The sequence below is a fragment of the Prosopis cineraria genome, unplaced genomic scaffold, assembly GCF_029017545.1.
Source record: "Prosopis cineraria cultivar Desert tree isolate PC_DT_omini unplaced genomic scaffold, ASM2901754v1 PC15, whole genome shotgun sequence".
NCBI classification, from domain to species: domain Eukaryota; kingdom Viridiplantae; phylum Streptophyta; class Magnoliopsida; order Fabales; family Fabaceae; genus Prosopis; species Prosopis cineraria.
The window spans coordinates 2,138,623-2,158,617 of NW_026555346.1; the positions used below are offsets into that span (position 1 = coordinate 2,138,623).

Consider the following 19,995-nt stretch of genomic DNA (forward strand, 5'->3'; position numbering starts at 1 on the left):
GCAACGAGCAAGCGGAGGAATTATTCTCCAAAAAATATTCGTTGCAAAGAAACCCATGACGGTTCAAGTTTTATCCTTCCTGCCAACCAGCTCCACACACCCACGCACGGCAGAATCCAAACTTCCGCCCTCCAGAACCGTGCCCATTTGCCAGGGCCCAACAGAAGGACACGAAAGCTGCCACTTCTCTTTCATCTCACAACTCTTCACTATTTCTTTACTTTTTTATGCGCTGACTGCACCCTCCCCAAGTAGCAGCCCCTTCCACCTCTTAAATGCTCTCTCCCAAATTTCACATTGGTAAGCAATATTATTTTTGGTCTCCTTTTTTCACGTTCAAATGTTACCGTTGTTATTATGACTGTATACACTGGGATCTACTATGAATGCAACACGCAGAAATATCAAGGATCCCGGAGTGCTTCACAAATAAAGTTGTTCAGAACAGAAGAGCATATATTAGAGGTAGAAGAAACTACGACTAAGGTTAATGAGAAGAATACATGGCAGCACTAGAGACTAGAAGAGACAGAAATATACATATAAAAAAGGCCGGAATATGAGCGGAACTTTCTGAAACCCTGGACCCTATCCCGCTGGAACTGCTACCGGTCACCGGTTACACATCCTACGATTTTGTCACATTCTTCTCCGAGCCCTTCTTTTCTGTGTCCCCCATTTCCACTTCCAATCCTTCTTTTTCAAGGCTCCCCTTCTCTACATCCTCCTTCATTGGTTCCTCCATCACTCTTCCTTTCCAGTATTTGCAATGCAGCACCAGCTGGAGGATGCCTAGTGGAAGCCCAATCACGCTCGGTCCCTGTCAAAAAGATCAAGTTCCAGACACACAGGTTAATTCAAACTTGTCTTGTTCTCGGCTTTAATATCAACAATTCTCAACTCAGAAGGTAAAATACAAACCGCAACAAAAATGTCCCTGATGAGAAGTCCGTAGGTCATCCAGAGCGAGCTGGCTAGGAATGAGCACAGCGATAAGGGAAGGGGCATGAACTCCACGCTCTTGGTCTTTATAACTTTCTTCTGCAGTAGAGTAAATTTAATCATGTTATGAAAGGCTGAGCAGGGCGGAGAGACAAAAAAGACAAAGTAGTAGTGGAGTGGCCTTGCAAAGACGCTCCTCCTTTTGTTTTCATTTTCAGTCTCTATTTTGCTTTTTCAATAAATGCGAAACAGATTATAATAATTGAACTCCTATGTTCCCCTGTTTTGGTTTTGTTTGCTTCTCCCTGTTTCTGCTTGGATGTAATTAGGAGGACAATTTTGGGTGGAAGACAAAAGATGACTCACCATCACAACCAAAGGAGAGCCGTACATTGCTATAGAGACCACAAGACCTATGCTGCCCACGAGTAGCTTTCGATGACGATGGTCGTGGAAGGCAAAAGCTGAGATAATAGCAGTGATGCAGAACACTAGCAACACTGGTATAGCTGTCATGGCTACCTGCACCTGTAATGGAAAATCACCTTCAGTAACCATATCTTTTCTCCACCTGTACTTAGCATGCCCAAGCATGTGCGCAAGGTAAAGATGCTATCTTGCTGGCTGCCAACTTTTGTTTCTGCAGTCCTTGATGCAGGACACTCGTAAATGATGCCTCGCGCGCAAATAATCTTGATCATAAATTTATATTCGGAAAGTCACTCCCATATTATCTTCTTCCCGCAGGAAACGATCTCATAAAAAGAACATCAATCCCCTAAAAACAGTTATTTAGGGGGGCTGATGAAAACTTTCTTATGTATCATCTTTCTTTTGTAGCTTACAGAATAGAGTAAAAGAAAATGGGATGGCTTTTGGGCATGTTCCTTTTGCTGTAGTGTTTCTTGTTTGGGTTAAGAATGAAGGAAGAAGTTTGTATGGAAGTTAGAACTTGCCTTTCCTTTGGCCGTAGCATACCAGAAGTAGATGAGAACATAAGATAGCTCAAGGGCGATCCCGACGCCATTAACGGTAACCAGAGGGAAATTTTCCCATTTGCAGCTCACAACAGGCAGTCCATACCAAGTAAAGAGGAGACAGTTCAACAGCCCGATGATGTAGGGGATGCATGGGAACTCCTCTGTGCTTTTCTTCCTTATGACCCTCCCAAAAGTGACCCTGAAGAAAGAAATCGTAAAGGAACAGTCAAGGTTTCACATTCTTCAAAGACAGGAAGATGACAGATGAGAGTAAAATAGCATAGCATACGTGGGAGCAGCGTAAAGGGAAATTGAGGCAGCATTCCCTGCAAGAAGAACCCAGACGGTTCACTTTCTTGTTAAGAAGTCACATTTATCAGTAATGCTAAGGAATGAAGGAATGAACAACCAAATACCAAGAATGGCGACGGCCATGCGAAGGGTCTGTGCCATCTTTAGTTCTCTTCAGTCTCTAGTAAAGATGAGGCGAATAATGTGCATCTCCAAGGAGAGCCATGAGGTGCTATATATAGCAACTCGGGGGTACTGTTCAGCAAACAGCCCTGCTCTCGATGATGTGGCTTCCATTTTCTAGAGATATGGGAATTTATTAGACAAGTCTTTGGCTTAAGGCTAGTTTTGGTACCACATAGAGATAAAAATAATCTCAGATAAATGACAATTTTGGGTGGAGGGTAAAAATTTTCATTCAAGCATGTTCTCGGGGTGTGACAGCAAAAAGTTTGTGTCCCCGACTAATTGCCTAGGTTCCATCTCGTAGCTGAACCAATCCCAATATGAACATTGAACGAAAAAAGAAGATTCTAATCAGATCACATATCAGGGAGAAATTAAGTCGTCCTATGAGCAGAGAAGAATATGGAATTTTTTATCATATACTCCATCACCAACAATTCTATGAACGTTTGGAGAAGAATTTTTCCCCTGTTACGTGGAATAAAATTCATCTGACGGCAACGGGATTTGTGGCTGGCATTTAATTTGAAAAATGAACATCTGGATTTTTATTCCTTCAGTTACCAGAACAGAAGGAATTGAATTATCATTGATGCATCATGTAATTATTATAAATGGTAAGTCTTGAACCAGGCGTGGAAATCTTTACTGAGATCTGAGATCTTATTCTTATTGGGTGGCCTGTCAATAAGTTGTTTGAACTGAGTTGCTAATTGCCTTTGACAGACTGGAACTTCAATAGCCTCATCCTAGAACCCAGCAAGAGGTTTCTGATGCTTCTTACATGTTTGGTTCTGCGTGGCTGATGCTGTTCAAGTAGGCGGGACATATGGAATCTTATATAATAATGACTCGAGTTGTAATCTGGTTCATCCAAAATCATATCATCTCCGTTCGTTTCGGATGCAGCTGGATGGAGCCTAGAGGGTCAAATTAATCTGCAACAACACTTACTAGTTATTGTTATATTGTTAACATTGTGACTATTTGAATTGAATGATCGAAGAGTCCAGATTGCAGGCTTCGCTGATTGATGCAGTATACTCACCCACTGATTAACAAGAGTGAAGACTGCTTTTGTTCTGCTTTCAAGCAGGTTTTTTACACACGCATATAAATATAATGCATGCACATATACAAATTCGGTGTGCTCTATGGATGGATCACCAACGAGCACAGTACCTTGTAGAGTGATCCTTATAAGCAGATAGAATATGTTCTCGAGTTGAAAGAAATTAAACGCTAGGACGCTCTATGTATAAATAAGATGCATTTCTGGTTTGTGTTTCATGTCCCGAGCGCATAATCCTCCCCGATGTTGACGTACAAGCTAGGGCACTGCCTTAATTAGTACATGCATGAGGCTGCAACGCAAAGAATTGCAGGTATTTTCCGAATAACTTCTGCGAGCACGACCCGTCACCGTCAAGCCTGGCTAGCTAGCTATTAAGAATTAAAGAATTAATTCCATTATTCTTATCATATCATCTCCTTGATAACGCATTTCCTTTCGATATATCAAATTATGGCTAGTTTTTCCCCTCCTGTTATCTCCAGATTCATCGCGTTGAATTTTCAATTTTACAGCACACGGGACGGCCACGAGACTACAAAGATGATCGAAATACTAGTTGGAGAGTGGGAATAATATTATATGCGACAAAATCTTCTTCTTCTTTTTTTTTGCCATTTGTCCTTTTCTCCAATGAATTGCATTGGAGCATTGCTCGAATATGCTTGTTCATTTTTGATTGTCCATGTTACTCAAGTTTTCCATTAAGCTCCTCCAGTCCTTTCCTCTGATGGAAATCTTTCCAAATTTCCTGTAATTAATCTCTACCTCACAACAACCAGCCTAAGCATATGTGGAACGGAAATTATTTTAAAACAGGTTCCATCATTCATATTTATTATACAAGGCATAGTTTTTTCCTCTTTTCATGCATACGTGTGTGCATTCGTTGGAGTTACCTTAAAATTTAATCCAAATTTAAATTAAATCTGTTCCTGATGACTATCGCGATCTTGGGGCCGCCTACCCTACAATAATCTCACATTCACAGAGGAATGAAACCCAGATCAATAGAAGAAGATGCCATCTCGTTTCATGAACTAGCATAATTTGGCTGATTCTTTCCTTGGAATATTGTTTTTTCTCAATTTTCAGAAGCCAAAGTCTCCCCCCAAAGGGGAAAAAAACTTGTTTGGAATAAATTAAGATCATCTAATGTTGGCCCCATGACGAAGCTGACCTCTCATCGAAACCCATTCATTGTATTTTTTTAAGATGAATCAGCAGCCACTGACCTAAAAAATGAAACTAACCAAGGGATCAATCAATTATTAAAATATATACTTCTGATATTGAAGGGGGAAAAAGGCAAATTAGACGAAATGGCTAGTATATATTCCCATGCAGTGGCAGGTTCGGTCGAGGAGTCGAATGCAGGGCAGGGAGTGTGACGTGGCAAGATGGTTGGCATCCACAAGAAACTGAGGCCTTTCATTATTGGCAAAACTTATCAACGAAGCTAAATCAAGTCCTGCTTCAAAGGGTCTACTAAGATTTCCATGATGGAGCTGAGCTCAACATTAATATTTGGATTATTGATCTTGTCTTCCAAATTCTATGACGCCCTTTGAGTAAGGGCCCGTTTAGTTGAGAGATTTCTTTTAAATGAAAATGAAAATGAAAATAGACAAGCAAAGGGAATGGAGATAAATAATAAAAAAATATTTTATACGTGCAAGAATAAAAACAAAATATTTTACTCTGATGGTATCGTGAGCCGTAAAGAGCGAGATTGAGGGGAATTGAAAATAATTTAAAGCAGAAAATAAAAAAAAAACTAAATTACCATCCTTTTCCAGAACATAAAATAAACTGGTCGCATGTATAGTTTTGCAATTTTAAAAGAATTTCACAGCGTGTAACAGTTTTTCTTCTTCAAACCAATCATTTATGATAATAATACTTTCTCCAATCCTGTTATAGAGCGCCCTCTATAAGAATTATTTGGCTCTTAACATAAGGCATTTGATGGAGTATTAATTTTTTTTTTTTGCAATACTATCCCATCTAAATTCATTAATTATGAGAAAAAATGTAATATAAATTTAATTTTTTTTAAGTAGGGGATAAAATTAAAAATTTATTTTATCTTAAGATAAAGTTAATTAATAACTTGATCACTTTTTTTTTTTTCAAATTTTGAAGAGGTGTTATTAGTGGCTCAAAATTAAATTGGAGGCAGTATGCGGAAATCTTATATTCCCTGCTTTTCACGTATGGAATCATGGAATTCTGTATCTTTCATATTAATATGCCCGGTGACCTTGCCATACAGCCTGAGTATCCGTCCAAACCGGTGAACCACGGTCACTCCCAATGTCCAAAACACTAACCACGCACCCATCATAGCATCATCTGCCGTCAATAAATTATTTTTTCGTGTTTTTCTAATAGAATTTAAAAACAAAATTTCAAAAGGAGTATTACAACTCCTTCTAAAAAAAGTTAATACCAAATTAATATTTTTTTAAAAAAATCAATATTAAAATATGAGAGGATAAATATTGAATTAAAAAAATATATAATTTTAAGTTCTTTACTTTGTTCATGTTTTGCGATTAATCCTACATTTTTTTTCAGTATTTTTGATCCTGCACTTTTATTTTTTATTGTTTTATGTCCTCAAAAGTTTCTATACTTTATTTATAAAAGAATCTAAAATAATAAAAAAATTATAAAAATTAATAACAAAATATAATAAAATATAGAGTTTAAAGTTATATTTTTTCATTAAAAAACTTAAATTATGAAGAGATTTTAATTCGTTTTCTTCCGTAGTTATTATAATATAATCTCGCACCCTTTGATCAACTGTTAATTTGTTTCCCTCCCCGTGACAGTTCATTAAATCCGCATACCGTATAGGGTTGCGTCTCTGTTCCCTCTACAGACGAATGGGAGCTGAGGGCTTTGGCATAACGGTATTATTAGTCTGTGTCCCTCCCCCATCAGTCATCACCATTTTCTAATTTTCACGGTGGCAATACCATGAGCTCGCGAGGTTATTACAGTGATTAGACTGCCTCGTGATTAGGAATAATGGGGAGGTAGAGGCCATGAGAGATGAATAAATTAAGCTGGGTTTTGCACTCAAGAAGCACAGAACTCGGTTGTTAAATACACTTTTAGATTCTATTTATAAACAGAGATAAAAGATATTTTTATCCTATTTATAAATTATTTTATTAAAAAAATTTCATTTTACTTTTATTGAAAATAAAGTTGAAAATTTATTAAATATTTAAATAAAGTTAGTAAATTTTAAATTTTTCTTAATTTCAATAAAAAGTGTTGCAAGTATATCATGAATAGGATTATAGGAGTAAGTTCCATGGACATGTGTCCGTTAAATCCATCGTGCTGGTCCTTTTCAATTCCAATGTTGCTACCATCCCAACAAAATACACATCCACTCAGCTCATCACTCACCATCACCAGGACTTCATTTTATTTTGGTCCACACATGAATTCATGCCATCTTACATTAATGTTTATATTTTTTTAATTATAATTTAACCAATAAATCCAGTCCAAAAAACGAACGAAAGGCGGAAATTATCTATTTGATATCAGATTAGACTTTTGATACATTTCGCGCGCGCGCCCGCGTGCATGTGCTCATGTATATCAGCTTGCTGTTGCTGCTAATTACACATAATGAGCAGTTGGATCTAGTGGCTCAACGTTTGTTTCTCTTTAAGTGATTTTTTTTTACGCCAGTTATAATTAAATAATGCAACATAACAAAAAGTAAATAAACTAAGAAAAGATTAAGAATAAACAGATTTGGATTCTCTCCATGTACTCTCTCAATACCTTCTTCTATACGCAATTGCATTTGTCCCTTTGATTATTTATTTGATTTAATATATAAGATTGCTGATTATGATATTAAAATAAATATAATATTCATTTATATTAAAATAAATATAATATTATTTAATGATCGTTACTATAAAGAAGTATTATGATATTATTTTCAGCAGTATTTAAGTGATGATAATGAATTATTTTAATACTATAATTATCAATCTTATACCATTAAATCAAATAAATAATTAAAAACAGATGGATCGTATTGAGATGGAGAATATATTGAGAAAATGTATGGAAAAGACCTAAATCCGAAAATAAACCATCAATAAAAATAGTGGGTAAGAAATTGAAATAAAGCAAATAATTGAGGATGACAATACATAATTAAGTAATTAGGCTCAATGTTCAACCTTCATATCAAAATTAATATCTAAAAATATACTATTACTTTAAATTACCCGTGCTATCAAATATATAACATAACATCTATCGTAGTAGATGTTATGTTATATATAAGTGCAACAACAACAGTAAAGAACAAAACATATATTGTGAAGTGCAAGTGTTCGGTTGAATTTGTTTAAAAATAGATTTCGAGTTTAGATAAGGAGATTCCGTACAACAACTATCCTTGTCCAATAATAGTATGTTATTGTTATTGGTTTTAATTACCCAATAATATATTTTAACAGGCTTAAAGTCTTAGTTTCAATACAGCTAAAATTTCAGTCTGTGACTGCGACAGTTGAATTGTCGATCGTTGTTTATCCTACGCACTTATAATTGGAAGCTTGGAACAAAAGCAAAAGTATTGGAAGTTTGGAACAAAAACAAAAGTAAGTAAATTATTTAAACGATATAAATTTAGGTGCTGAAAAACAGAACACACACACGTTGTCAATAGAAATTAGTTAAATAAATAATCAAATATTGATTCAATTAGTAAGAATTTAGTCTATAACTCATAAAATTGCAGACTCAAATTATTTGCGCCTGGTATCTTTTAAGTTTTAACAATAAGAGAAAGAATATTATATTTGAGCCTGGTTCAAATGGATTTTACTACTTGTTACTATCATAAAATGGAGATACAAGGATTTGCTAAGCCGATGTACTTGTATAAGTAGAACTAGTACTTAAGTGCTTCCCCTTATGTTGTTATAAAAAAGAAAAAAAAATCGAACATTGACATGTAAATTAAAAACACAAAAAAAAAAAAAGACGATCTAGCTTCAGTTCCCTGCCAACGCAACCATATTGATTGACCAGAGAAAGCGAGAGCTAAAGATTTGACAAAAACAAGGTTACCTAATCCCACATTCTCCATCATGTATGGCGACGCGTGCTCCATTAATTGATTCATTGTGTTCCTCTTGGAGAGCATATTAGCTGGTCTTATCCATTTGAATTATACACTGCCTTGCATGGCACTGGCATGTAATGGCTGTGTACGTCTTATCATACTGTTATCAAATAGGTAGAAAAAGAAGATGCAAATGCAATAGAAATCATGACATATCTTAATTAAAAAAACAAAAACAAAATTAACAAACACGTAAGCTAAGCTACGACTGTTTAAATATGATGTCTCAAGTTATAAGTTCATGTGACTGAAAAAAAAAACAATTTGAGAGATAACTAATCATCCAGGAATTAGCTCAATAATAATTGATAGCGAATATCATATAAAAAAAAAACCATAACAAATATCGTTGAGATTATAACAAGATCTAATTTTTAACGAAAGTGAGAAACAGATTGCAGGGGATGTCAATGAAGGGTTGAGACTTCTAGAAGTTTAGTTTAGTTTTTTTTTTTAATTTTTCAGGTGTTTGTCCAGTAAATTACATTCATCTGCATTTTGTTGCGATTCAAATGAAAAAATAGATTCGTGCAGCTCAATTATAGTTAAACGCATGACCACATGATAATTAGTAAATTGAGCATAATTTAAGTATCATCAAAATTCTAAATCAATTTCCTTTTCTTTTCCAAGCGTTTGCCTAGTAATTAAATTCCACTCATGCATTTTTTTTTTGTCATTAGTTGGGGCCATATATATCTATGCGGCTTAATTATAACCGGGGAGTTAGTAAATTGTACGTAATTGAAATATGATCATCTTGTCCCAAAAAAAATGAGGAAGTATGATCATCAAAATTAACTGGTCCCAGAAACCGAAAAAAGCATCATGCATCTTCTTCTCGAAACTGGTACCACTCATTAGAACCTAAATATGATTCGTATTTTTTAAAGTATTATTGTCCTAGTTATAAGTTACTTTATATATTTTACATATTTTAATAGAATTAATTATATATCTTTCGTTTATACCCTTAATTAATAAGGTTGGTAATAAGAAAGAGTTAAAAAAATTTTGGCCAAAAGAAAGAGCAAAAATTTAAACAATGTTGGTAGTTAATTAATAAGAATAATATCGAGAACCTGTTGAGTTTTATAACAGTTTGAATATATTTTAGGAAAAAATACGTGTAGGTCATGTAAATTAATTTATTTATACATAAGTTTAAAAACATTTAAAAATTACAATCAAGTCTATTGAAATTTAAGTGTACCTTGAAATTAGGGTGAAAAATAATATTGCCCTTACTTAATTAGGTTTAATTATTATATTTTATATATGTAAACCATTAGTAAATGATTATAAATTAATGATGGGGTAATTGCAAATAATTAGTGTCCAACTTTATTATTAATATATAATTAATTTAGCTATTAAACATGTTAAGTTATAGTTGCAAAATATTGAATTGATATTTATAAATTACTGATAAAGTGGTTGTTTAAAATTAGTATTAAATTTGTTATGCATTATTAATTTAACTATTGAATATATACGAAGTAACATGCAATTGTAAAAAGTTAAAGTAATATTAATAATTATTAATAAAATAATTATAAATTACTTAATTGATATAATGTATTTTTTAATAGTACATTATTTTTTAAATTTAAAACTACACTTAGGTTCTAAGAAACCTGACTGTGATTTTTAAATTTTACAAAATAAATGTGCTTCACAAAATTTATATGTAATTTTTCTTATATTTTAACCTTTTTTGGTTTATTGATACGCGCAGGGTGGTTAAAAATAAATTACATTTAACAGAGATGCAAGTGAAGAACGACCAGGTTCAATTTAATTAACCAGTGGGATGGTGTTGCTCGCAGGAACAAATTCAAGTGTGGTGTCATACCCAGGTCAGATTGCAATTCGTAAAATATAAAATAATGATAATAAAGATAGTCCTCCCCGACAGGGGGAGCGTCAGGATTGATTAACATCAATAATGATGAAGAAAAAACAATAAAAGTACATTAATCATGGGCAACTCAAAATTAAACTAATATTTTATTACATCGTGACTCATTACGCGAGAGAGCAATATTATGGTCATGGACGAACAAAAGGGAATTAGGCAGCCATGTGGAATTGTTTGGTATATTTCTTATCAAGTGCATTATGTTCTGGGGCAGCCAAGCAGTGTACATATTGATTTTATATGTGATACATATGTGTGTATCTACATATGATCATTATCCAAGATGGTGGCTAGCTAGCTACATTTTGGATTAATTAGTCACGATCGATATCTTTGAAATGCGCATACAGCGTCTCGGGAAATCAACGTTACGCTTGCTTGATTAGTTATATATTCATGCCTCCATTTGTTGTCTGTCGCATCCTCGAAAAGCTTGGCCAAGATTTAAATTCATGGACAAGGCAAAAAGAGAAACCACACCAGAAAAAGCGTGGCTAATTCAATTATACGTTTCCCTGGCTAATAATAATCAGTGGATTTGGAACATTCAATTATAAAATCTTAATTCTTATCCGATCCAAGGGCAACAAAAGGAGATGGCGCAGTGTTTTTGGCGTCAACTTGACGCAGGCAGTGAAAAGAATATCAATATTAATTATGATCGCTGGAAATTAAAAGAATTGAATGGAATGAAGAAGAGCTTTATGCATGGGGTGCTCATCCTTAAATCTGGTGCCCTTGGGCAAGTAAAAGCTTTAATTTCATGGGAAGAATTTAAAATTAGAGATGTCATATTTTTTCATTGAGCTATAAATCTTCCTGGTAAATGCAATCATAAGGGTGTTAAATATAAGCACATTTAAACATTGATTTGCCATGTCATTAGATAGTGGCTAATTTTCACTAGACCCAACCATGTTGGTAACATTAAAGATATTAAATTAAGCGTGAAGGAGAGTTTTAAAATACTCAGAAGAGGGGCATAAGATGCGAGTAAATGAGGGGGACAGAGCTGCGTTGGATGGGTGTGAGTGCCTTGCCGAGTAATCTGTGAGTGGGAAGGGAGAGGATATTTGAATTCATCAGAAACTGGATATGCGCCTTTTCGCCATTTTTCCGGTGTCAATCTTTTTATCGCAACCAACCTGCTGGAGTACTCCCCATGGCAAAATATCCATTTCCGTACACCACTATCTTGATAACTTATTACTCTCTCGTTGTCCCCTTAAAATAAATGCAAGGTTCGGATCACTTAATCTTGTAGCAATTTATTTATTTTCATTTCATTTAATTATTCTTTAGTATTTTGGTCCTAGTTTTAAAATAACTACTCACATAAAAAAATTAAAACAAAAGTGATACTTAACATTTATGGAGGCGGTAAACTGAGCCGGAAGAGAATGATTAAGTAATATTTTTTGGGTCCAATAACATAGGTTTTCGACCAAATCATACAGGACAATGCAAACTACTTCCTCCATTCCTTTTACATTTCTCTTTTTATAAAGGTCGTCTTTTATAGGAGTTTTATAGTTTTAGATATAAATCATTTTGCGAGCACAATTTGTAAAGCATTGCTTTATTCTAAAAATGTCATTTGAGTCCATTTTCAGTGGAAAAAAATAGAGAGAGAGAGAGAGAGAGAGATCAGCATTTGTTAGTTTAATAGGACAATGGGTCTGCGTGGGTCTTAGCCCTACACTCTAACTGATTATTAACAGCTTAACATACACTATGTTGTTAAGTTTGTCTACTTAAACTTCTGTTGCTTATAATTGTAATCATGGTTTTCATAATGAATCACATTTAAGCTCTCATTCTTCTCTCTATTTTAGATTGTCTAATATGGTAACAACCATCTAGATTTGAACAATCTAATTCAAATCCATTAGGTTCAATTCTAATTTGCAGGCTTAAGAAGGCCATTTATGGGTTTAAACAAGCTCCAAGAGCATGGTTTCAAAAACTTTCAGAAACTCTTTGTAATCTTGATTTTATTCAAGCTAAGTCTAATATTTGTCTGTTTGTCAAAGTGGATGAATCTACTACACTTTATCTATTAGTGTATGTTGATGATTTAATCCTAATTGGCAATGATGATTATGCCATTTAGAATGTTATTCAATAAAAGAGTTCTGCTTTTTCTCTCAAAGTGCTTAGGAAGATTTCTTTTTTTCTTGCCATTGAGTTTACTTAGACAAGTGTTGGAATGCAATTGTCTCAGAAAAAGGACATCACTGAGCTTCTGTCAAAAACTCACATGCTTATGTCTAATGCAAAATCAACTCCTATGGCTGTTGGTACTTGCTTAGTTGTTACAAATGGAATCCCTCATCCAGATCCTACTACTTATCGTAAAATTCTTGGTGCCTTACAGTATATTGTCTTACATGGCCTAATATTAACTTTACAATCAATAAATTGGCCCAATATATGCAACAACCTTTGTCTATTCATTGGGAAGGAGTTAAGAGAATGCTTCATTACTTGAATGGTACCACTACCTATGGTTTATTATTACAACCAGCCTCTCATTTTACTATTCAAGCATATGCCGATGCTGATTATTGAGTCTCTACTTAGAAGATGGACGTTCTACCAGTGGTTATTGTACTTATTTAGGTCCAAATTCAATTATGTAGACTTCTCGAAAGCAATAAGTTGTCTCTAGATCTACACTAAAGCAGAGTACCACAGTGTTAACTGATTCAGTCTCTAATCTGCTTTGGCTATCTACTATTTTACAAGAATTGAAGGTTTCAACAGTAGGCATTCCCTCTTTTTGGTGTGGCAACACCGGAGCAATAACATTGTTTGTCAACTCGGTTCTTCATAACAAGTCAAAACACTTTGAGCTTGATCTGCACTTTGTTCGTGAAAAAGTAGCTGAAGGAAAGTTGTGCGTGGGCTACATTCCAGCTTCTGATCAAGTGACAGATGTCCTTACAAAAGCTTTGCCTCAATCTTTATTTATTGATTTTCATACTTGTCTTTGTGTAGTTCCTGTTGAATGTTTGTATGGTCGAAATGGCTATTGTAATTTGGTTCTAACCAACTAAATATTTTTTTCTGAACAGCGGAGGGAATGTTAGGTTAATAAGACTACGGGCCTGTGTGGGTCTCGGCTCAACACCCTAACTGATTACTAATAACTTAATGGTATGTTGTCAAATCTGTCTACTTAAGCTTCCGTTCCTTATCATTGTAATCATGGTTTTTAGAATGAATCACAATTGAGCTCTCATTCTTCTATCTATTTTAGATTGTCTAATAGAGCATATCTTTATCAAATTTATTAAATAGGATAAAAATAGAAATAAAAGAAATTCCTTGACATGTTTAATAATGTAAGCTGTAGGTAAAAGCAAATTATATTAGGAACAGAAGGAATAACAGTTAATTTTAATGCCATCTTATCCTTGTCTAATCGTTGGGTTATTTTCAACTCTCTAAAGCAAGCACTTAATTAATGTGAAAATGGACTAGCTTTTTATTCAATTAAGAAAAGATATACCTTTTTAGTCTATGTATATCGGTTAGGCAGTCATACGGGATTGAGTAAGGTTACCCGATTCATTATTAATTATAATCATATGTCGATGTATATATTCACACACAATATGGAAAAGTATACAGTGATTTAACATATATTCGTGCAAGACAAACATTATTGATTGGTCTCCACACTAACTCGAACCACATTATATAAATATCATCGTGCAGATCAGCTTTGAATAATTCGCTCGTATATAAAAGTATACATATTGACAATGTTAAACAACAGAGAGCTAAAATATATAATACGGGGAAGGTAAGTTGAAAGTTGAAACTCAGAAAAAACACCAATAGGATGAGAATATGCATGACTCAGATTGCTAAAAAGAGGCCTCATATCAATGTTTTTCAATTGGTGGATGCCCACTTTACAAAAATCAGTAAACAGCAAGCTGGGCTAGGCAGTGCTAGACGAATATACGTACACCAGCTTGATATATATATATATATATATATGTTCTCATCCAACACTGGCGCCCCCTAGGAAATCAAAGCTTACGTGCTCATATTCCTTTGACCTTGCTATACTGCTTATTCTTTTTACTTCCCTCTCAACTTCCGTTGGATTAATTTTTAATTTGCTTCATCGTATACTGCACAAATCAAGGTAGACTTAGAGAGCGTTGAAGAAATTAAAGAACATGATTCGCCGCAAAGTGGCCTTTGTAGCTACGGTGTTCGTTTATATAGACAGCCAAATTACTAATTAAATAGAATCTTCTCTCCTGAAACCACTCATTATGCCAGACTTCAAAGGAATAAGAGTAATATCTTGTATGCACAAACAGCACGCGAGATGCCCCATAAACAAAAGTTAAATCTACCTGCAAAGGATGATTTCCTCACTAACTTAGATGATCTCGAAAGGATTGCTGCCTCATTATTTCGTAATATCGTTTTGGGTTATATATATACTTGTGAGGATGTCACTAATGTTTCGAACACGACGAAATGAGATAACTGTATAATTGGCCTGTGATTTGACGGGAACATCTAACCAACATAGGGGGCTACATCGTGAGGAAAGGCATTCATTTGAGACTGAAATCACCTTCTTGACTCTTGAATCACGTCTCTTTCATTATCTTCCTTCTTCTAATCCTTTACAGGTTAAACAACATCTAATTAATAATTATTAATTGCAAATGGACCCAAAAAGGCACGCAATAACTCAGGAAAAAAACAGTACCCAATAACGCAAACTCTTTCACGTGGGTCCAGCGGGCTATCCGACGGTACCAAAAAAAAAAAAGACTTATTCTGTGCCCCAACAATTGTTATATATATATATCCCTTTTTAATAACATGAAAAATGATGATCGAAGTGTCATTGAATATTGATAGTGGGCATGGATATGATATCTTCATTAATTTCAAAAGATTCTGTTGGTTCCTGCTCAGTGGGGTTGATGAAAATACATGAGAAGTAATCGGCTTGCATTCGACATTGTCTCTTATTTATGGTAGATGTAGGAAAATATATCCATAAAATAATAGACTAATTTACAATATAATAGTCATTTAGTCATTTGTTTGGCAAACCAACCCCTGTTTTGACATGCAATTGTGGGGTGTTGAGTTTCATCCAGCTCATTAGAATCCATGTTCATGCACGCGTCTTTTTATCTTCAAGTTTTAATCTTGTCGCAGTTCCATTTCAAAATGGCGAAAGTGCCCACTTTACTAATGTTAAATTCAAATTCATACCTATCATCCCTATTTTATTACCAAGGTGCATACTTTTCATTCTGATCTCGACCTTTTCTTCTGGCCCCTCGATATCATTCGTCCATCCCTATGACGATCTTAACTGTAAAGCATATCTCGAACAAAATACATATAGCTTGTCAGTCGACGATCGAGCTATCATGGTGTACCATTATCAATTATTTATAATTATAATCAGAACCTATACTTTTGTAAAACGCGTGTTATTGTTATACGCACGTATAGGATTAGGTTTACTCTTAACCATTATTATTAGGCACATAAAGACGGAGTCACGTCGATGAAGTACACAGATAAGCCTCACCAGTATCAATTTTTTATTCCCAGAAAGAAGTAAAGATGATAGATATTTCTCTAGATATTAGTGCAATAAAGTGATACGTCAGTGGATGGCCCTCGATCGGTGCACCTGAAGACGATCGATCAAAAATGCAAAAATATATAGATAAATAGGTGCACTTTTTATGTCACCGTCGTAGACTCTTTGGAGATTGGAGACCCATCATCCATGGCATGTTTTTTCGATAGCTCGCACCTTAAAGTGTGACTGGCAGGCTCAGTGGTTTACGTCTGCAGGCTATACCCTCAAACAGAGCGTGCGTGCATCAAAGAGCATAGAATTAGATTCCTCAGATTGTAACACTATAAAGGCCAAGTTGCCTAGCTCCAACAAAATTCAGCACCCTGGCTATATATATAGTTACACTTCCATTTATAGGTATATAAATTAAATAACCAAACAAAATTAACTTCGATCGATTATTAGATAAGTCTGGATGCTCATCTTTACATTTCCTGTGATTTATCGAGCTGCCAGAATTCTGTCTCTCAGCACTACTTATTCTTCTTCCACCACATACTTGGATGGCCCATCTTGCAACTTATACCATGTGCATTTTTTAGAAGTGAAATAAAATGCATCTAGAATTCTATATCACAGAGTGCGACAATGTTATTAATTTAAACAAGTTTATTAGTTTCACCAAAAACAGCATATGGACGGCAACTCGATCGAAAGATTAAAGAGAGAATACTATGCACTGTTTGGAACTTCCCCTGTACCGATCAAATCAATTAAATATCTGTACCGCTAAAACGCGGTGATCCATTCTTCACTCCATTTAGAATGTCTTTCCGTCGGTAGCAAAAGAACATTTTTTTAGATAAAAATTCTACAATGATGTAAAGGCACTTCAATTAGTTGCCAGTCTTATCATCCACCTGCAAATTCTTGAGAATTATGCTATTCCTTGAACTGCATAAGCACCAACGTCAGAAGATTACCGCAGAATAAAGTTCTCCATAATTAATATTGTTTAATGACCTGTAGGAGTAGCAGTAGTCAACAAGATCAACGGTATGGAACAGTTGGATTAATCATCCTTGTTAATACCAGCGACAGGATTAAAAGCAAGAGAGATGCCACGTTCAGAGAATATGTCGCAGTAACCTGTAAGACTCCAGCCCAATGAGATACCATTTCTTAATGGTCATTTGCGTTGCATGGGAGATAACAATATACGAGATGGATATGTGCAAAAACCATCACACCATCATATTAATACTGATTTTTCCACTAAATATCAGGGGGGAAAGGGGAAAAAAAGATATTAAGATTGGATGGTTCGTAGGTTCTCACAGCTCCGCCGGGGGGTGGGTGAATTTTAAGAAAGTAATAAGAATTGATTAAATTACATGTACATGAAAATAAGTGCATTTAACTATTTTAAAAATGCACTAAGATTTTGAAATTAATTTCAATTTTGAATGTTTGGGTAATTTCAGGAAAATTCAATGAAGTGAAATTTACGCTTATCATAAATATCTCTAAGCAATCCATTCATATCATAATGTCTAATTGACCATGAACTAAGAAAGGGGAATGAAAGCGCACAGTATTGGGTTACAAAAGTCTTAATGGAGGCACCTGCCTAATTGGAAAGGTGGAGTTTCGTGGCATGAGTTATGAACAAAAAAGGGCATGGACTGTTTGATGCCCAAGATGAAAAGGCCCAAAAATAAAAAGGCCGAGTGGGATGGTTGACGAGAAGAAAGAGGGGAGGGGTCAATGCTCAAAAACAGGACTGTGGCAGTGGAGAACGGGTCAGCAATGGGACTTGCCTTGCTCACGCTTTGAATTCTGTTATTTGGTGCGTACGAGCCTATGACCGCAGACTAGTCGTTTCAATTTTCAACGCCTTCCGCCCTTTATATCTCAACCTCCACCTTCCTCTGCCCTTCATCTTCGTCCTATGATCCCCTCAGCATGGCAGACTTGGGTGCAACAAGTCTCCTCACCGAGCTGCTCCAAGGCAGGGACCTGGCCAGGCATCTTCAAATGTGTCTCCACGAGCCTTCCACCTCCCCAGAAACCCGCGACACGTTGATCCGCCACATCATTGCCGCATTCGACAAGGCTCTCGCTTTCCTCAACTCCGGCGCCTCTCCGCCTTTCAGCCCTCCCTGTGACGATCTCCACCTCCAACACCAGCACGCCTCCCCTACCAAGTATGTCTTCCCCCCGCCTCCCTCTCTCCCCTCATATCCCATCTTCCCCTGTTTTCCTAACTTCCCATCTCATTCTCCCATGTCTCCAGGTGGACCAAACATATTAAAATTAGCCCCGGCATGGCCGTTGAGTCTCTTCTCGACGATGGATTTAGCTGGAGGAAATATGGCCAGAAAGACATTCTCGGAGCCAAATTCCCGAGGTACGCTCGTACATTGCAGAGTAACGACATTAATTCTCATGACGTCATAAACTCAGTTGCTAGTTTGGTTGGTCAATGCGTGCAGAGGATACTACAGATGCACCCACAGACATGCCCAAGGTTGTTTGGCCACCAAGCAAGTGCAGCGTTCCGACCAAGACCCCGCCACCATGGAAGTGAATTACAGGGGAACCCACACCTGCAAGCTCGCCTCCGCAGCCACTCCTCCGTCCCCAGAACAACTCGTGAACCTGCGTGCTGGCCTCAAGGTGCTCACTGATAATTTAAATGCCTCTGACCAAACCTCTTTTGCTTCGTTCCCGTTGCCTTCCACTTCCGGCACGAAACCCGACAACCCCCCGTCCGTGTGTCCCGCTATCGAAAACAACGCTGTTGAAACCTTCAGTTCTCCTCCCTACATGTCCCCTGCCACGTCTGCAACGGCCCATTTTTCGGTGTCCCCGACAGGGCTTCATGGCTTTGGAGGGCGCCTGAGTTTGCCTGCTTCTGCCCCTGACCTTAAGGACGCCGTCTTTCCTTCAAGCGCTCCCACCGTTGCTTCCGAGCTTCCATTTGACCCCTTCGAATTTGAAGGCCATGACTTCACTTTTCATGACCCACGATACTTCTAATTATGCACAGTTTTGTTTCATATGTACGTACGTATGCATGCGTTTACGAATGCATCTGTATTTGTGTGTATACTTTTAGCAAAAGAAACTTGGTGGCTGAGAGACAGTGTTCTGCTTCCTTATTAAAGACAGGTCAAATTATATGAGTGGCTTTTTTTCCCACCTTGAAGGACCACTCCCCCCATGTGATTTTTGAGGTCTGGAAGAACAGTGCCGAGGTGTGACTACGGAAGATGCTGTGGGAGTAATTATCGTTCTATACTAAGTCACAATTCTACGCCAACTTATTTGAAAAGAAGAGTCAAATTATAAATAAATCACGTCAACTATCATTCATTTGCTGACTTAGCCCGCATGTGGAAAACACCACCATGGCACCATCTAAAAAATGGATCTTGAAGTTTGGTTCGCGAATTTCTTTTGACCACTAAAGAGGGTTGACCACCATGGCAACATTTGACAACGTCACAGGAAACCAGGGAGAAACACACGCGCGAACACGTGTTTCATACCCAAAAGAACCTTCTCATGGGCTTCCTGCCACGTTCACAACCACGCAAGGCCCATGTCTAAGAAAACCCAAGAGTAGCCAGCTTATAGATTCAGCCAAACCCAAGATTCCAATAAAAGGATATCCATACGAAAGAAAAAAAAAAAAAGGAGAAGAAAAAGAAAAATAAAGAAAGAAAGAAAAAAATAATTACAGTTACAAGTTTATTTTTAAAGCTATCATGGACATCAACTTACAAATCCTTTTGCTCGTTGTAGTCAGGTATTAATGGTATATTGAGCAGCTAA

At 36.1% G+C, this 19,995-nt stretch overlaps 2 protein-coding genes and 1 long non-coding RNA gene across 3 annotated transcripts; 2 read left to right on the forward strand and 1 right to left on the reverse strand.

Annotated features, from left to right (window-relative positions):
* Positions 1–435: 435 nt before the first annotated feature.
* On the reverse strand, positions 436–2,453 carry LOC129294663 (bidirectional sugar transporter SWEET3-like). The gene is made up of 6 exons (XM_054933119.1): positions 2,339–2,453; positions 2,212–2,248; positions 1,899–2,121; positions 1,309–1,470; positions 922–1,041; positions 436–820 (listed from the first exon to the last, which is right to left on the reverse strand). Exons 1-6 carry the CDS (start codon positions 2,373–2,375, stop codon positions 629–631), a joined length of 771 nt encoding a protein of 256 aa, XP_054789094.1. The 5' UTR covers positions 2,376–2,453; the 3' UTR covers positions 436–628.
* On the forward strand, positions 1,333–2,540 carry LOC129294664 (uncharacterized). Its single transcript, XR_008589418.1, has 2 exons — positions 1,333–1,545; positions 1,783–2,540. It is a non-coding gene; the product is annotated as an uncharacterized LOC129294664 (long non-coding RNA).
* Positions 2,541–18,113: 15,573 nt separating this feature from the next.
* Positions 18,114–19,995, forward strand: LOC129294785 (probable WRKY transcription factor 30). Its single transcript, XM_054933276.1, has 3 exons — positions 18,114–18,362; positions 18,452–18,565; positions 18,651–19,995. Exons 1-3 carry the CDS (start codon positions 18,121–18,123, stop codon positions 19,195–19,197), a joined length of 903 nt encoding a protein of 300 aa, XP_054789251.1. The 5' UTR covers positions 18,114–18,120; the 3' UTR covers positions 19,198–19,995.

Bases quoted from the DNA above. Each gene is read 5' to 3' on its own strand.
- LOC129294663 (XM_054933119.1), bottom strand. From the start codon at position 2,375: ATGGCACAGACCCTTCGCATGGCCGTCGCCATTCTTG. The intron at 1,471-1,898 runs GCAAGTTCTAAC...TTTCCATTACAG, and splicing joins ATGCTACGGCCAAAGGAAAG to GTGCAGGTAGCCATGACAGC. The intron at 821-921 runs GTTTGTATTTTA...TCTTTTTGACAG, and splicing joins TCAGGGACATTTTTGTTGCG to GGACCGAGCGTGATTGGGCT.
- LOC129294785 (XM_054933276.1), top strand. From the start codon at position 18,121: ATGGCAGACTTGGGTGCAACAAGTCTCCTCACCGAGCTGCTCCAAGGC. The intron at 18,363-18,451 runs GTATGTCTTCCC...CCATGTCTCCAG, and splicing joins CAGCACGCCTCCCCTACCAA to GTGGACCAAACATATTAAAA. The intron at 18,566-18,650 runs GTACGCTCGTAC...CAATGCGTGCAG, and splicing joins CTCGGAGCCAAATTCCCGAG to AGGATACTACAGATGCACCC.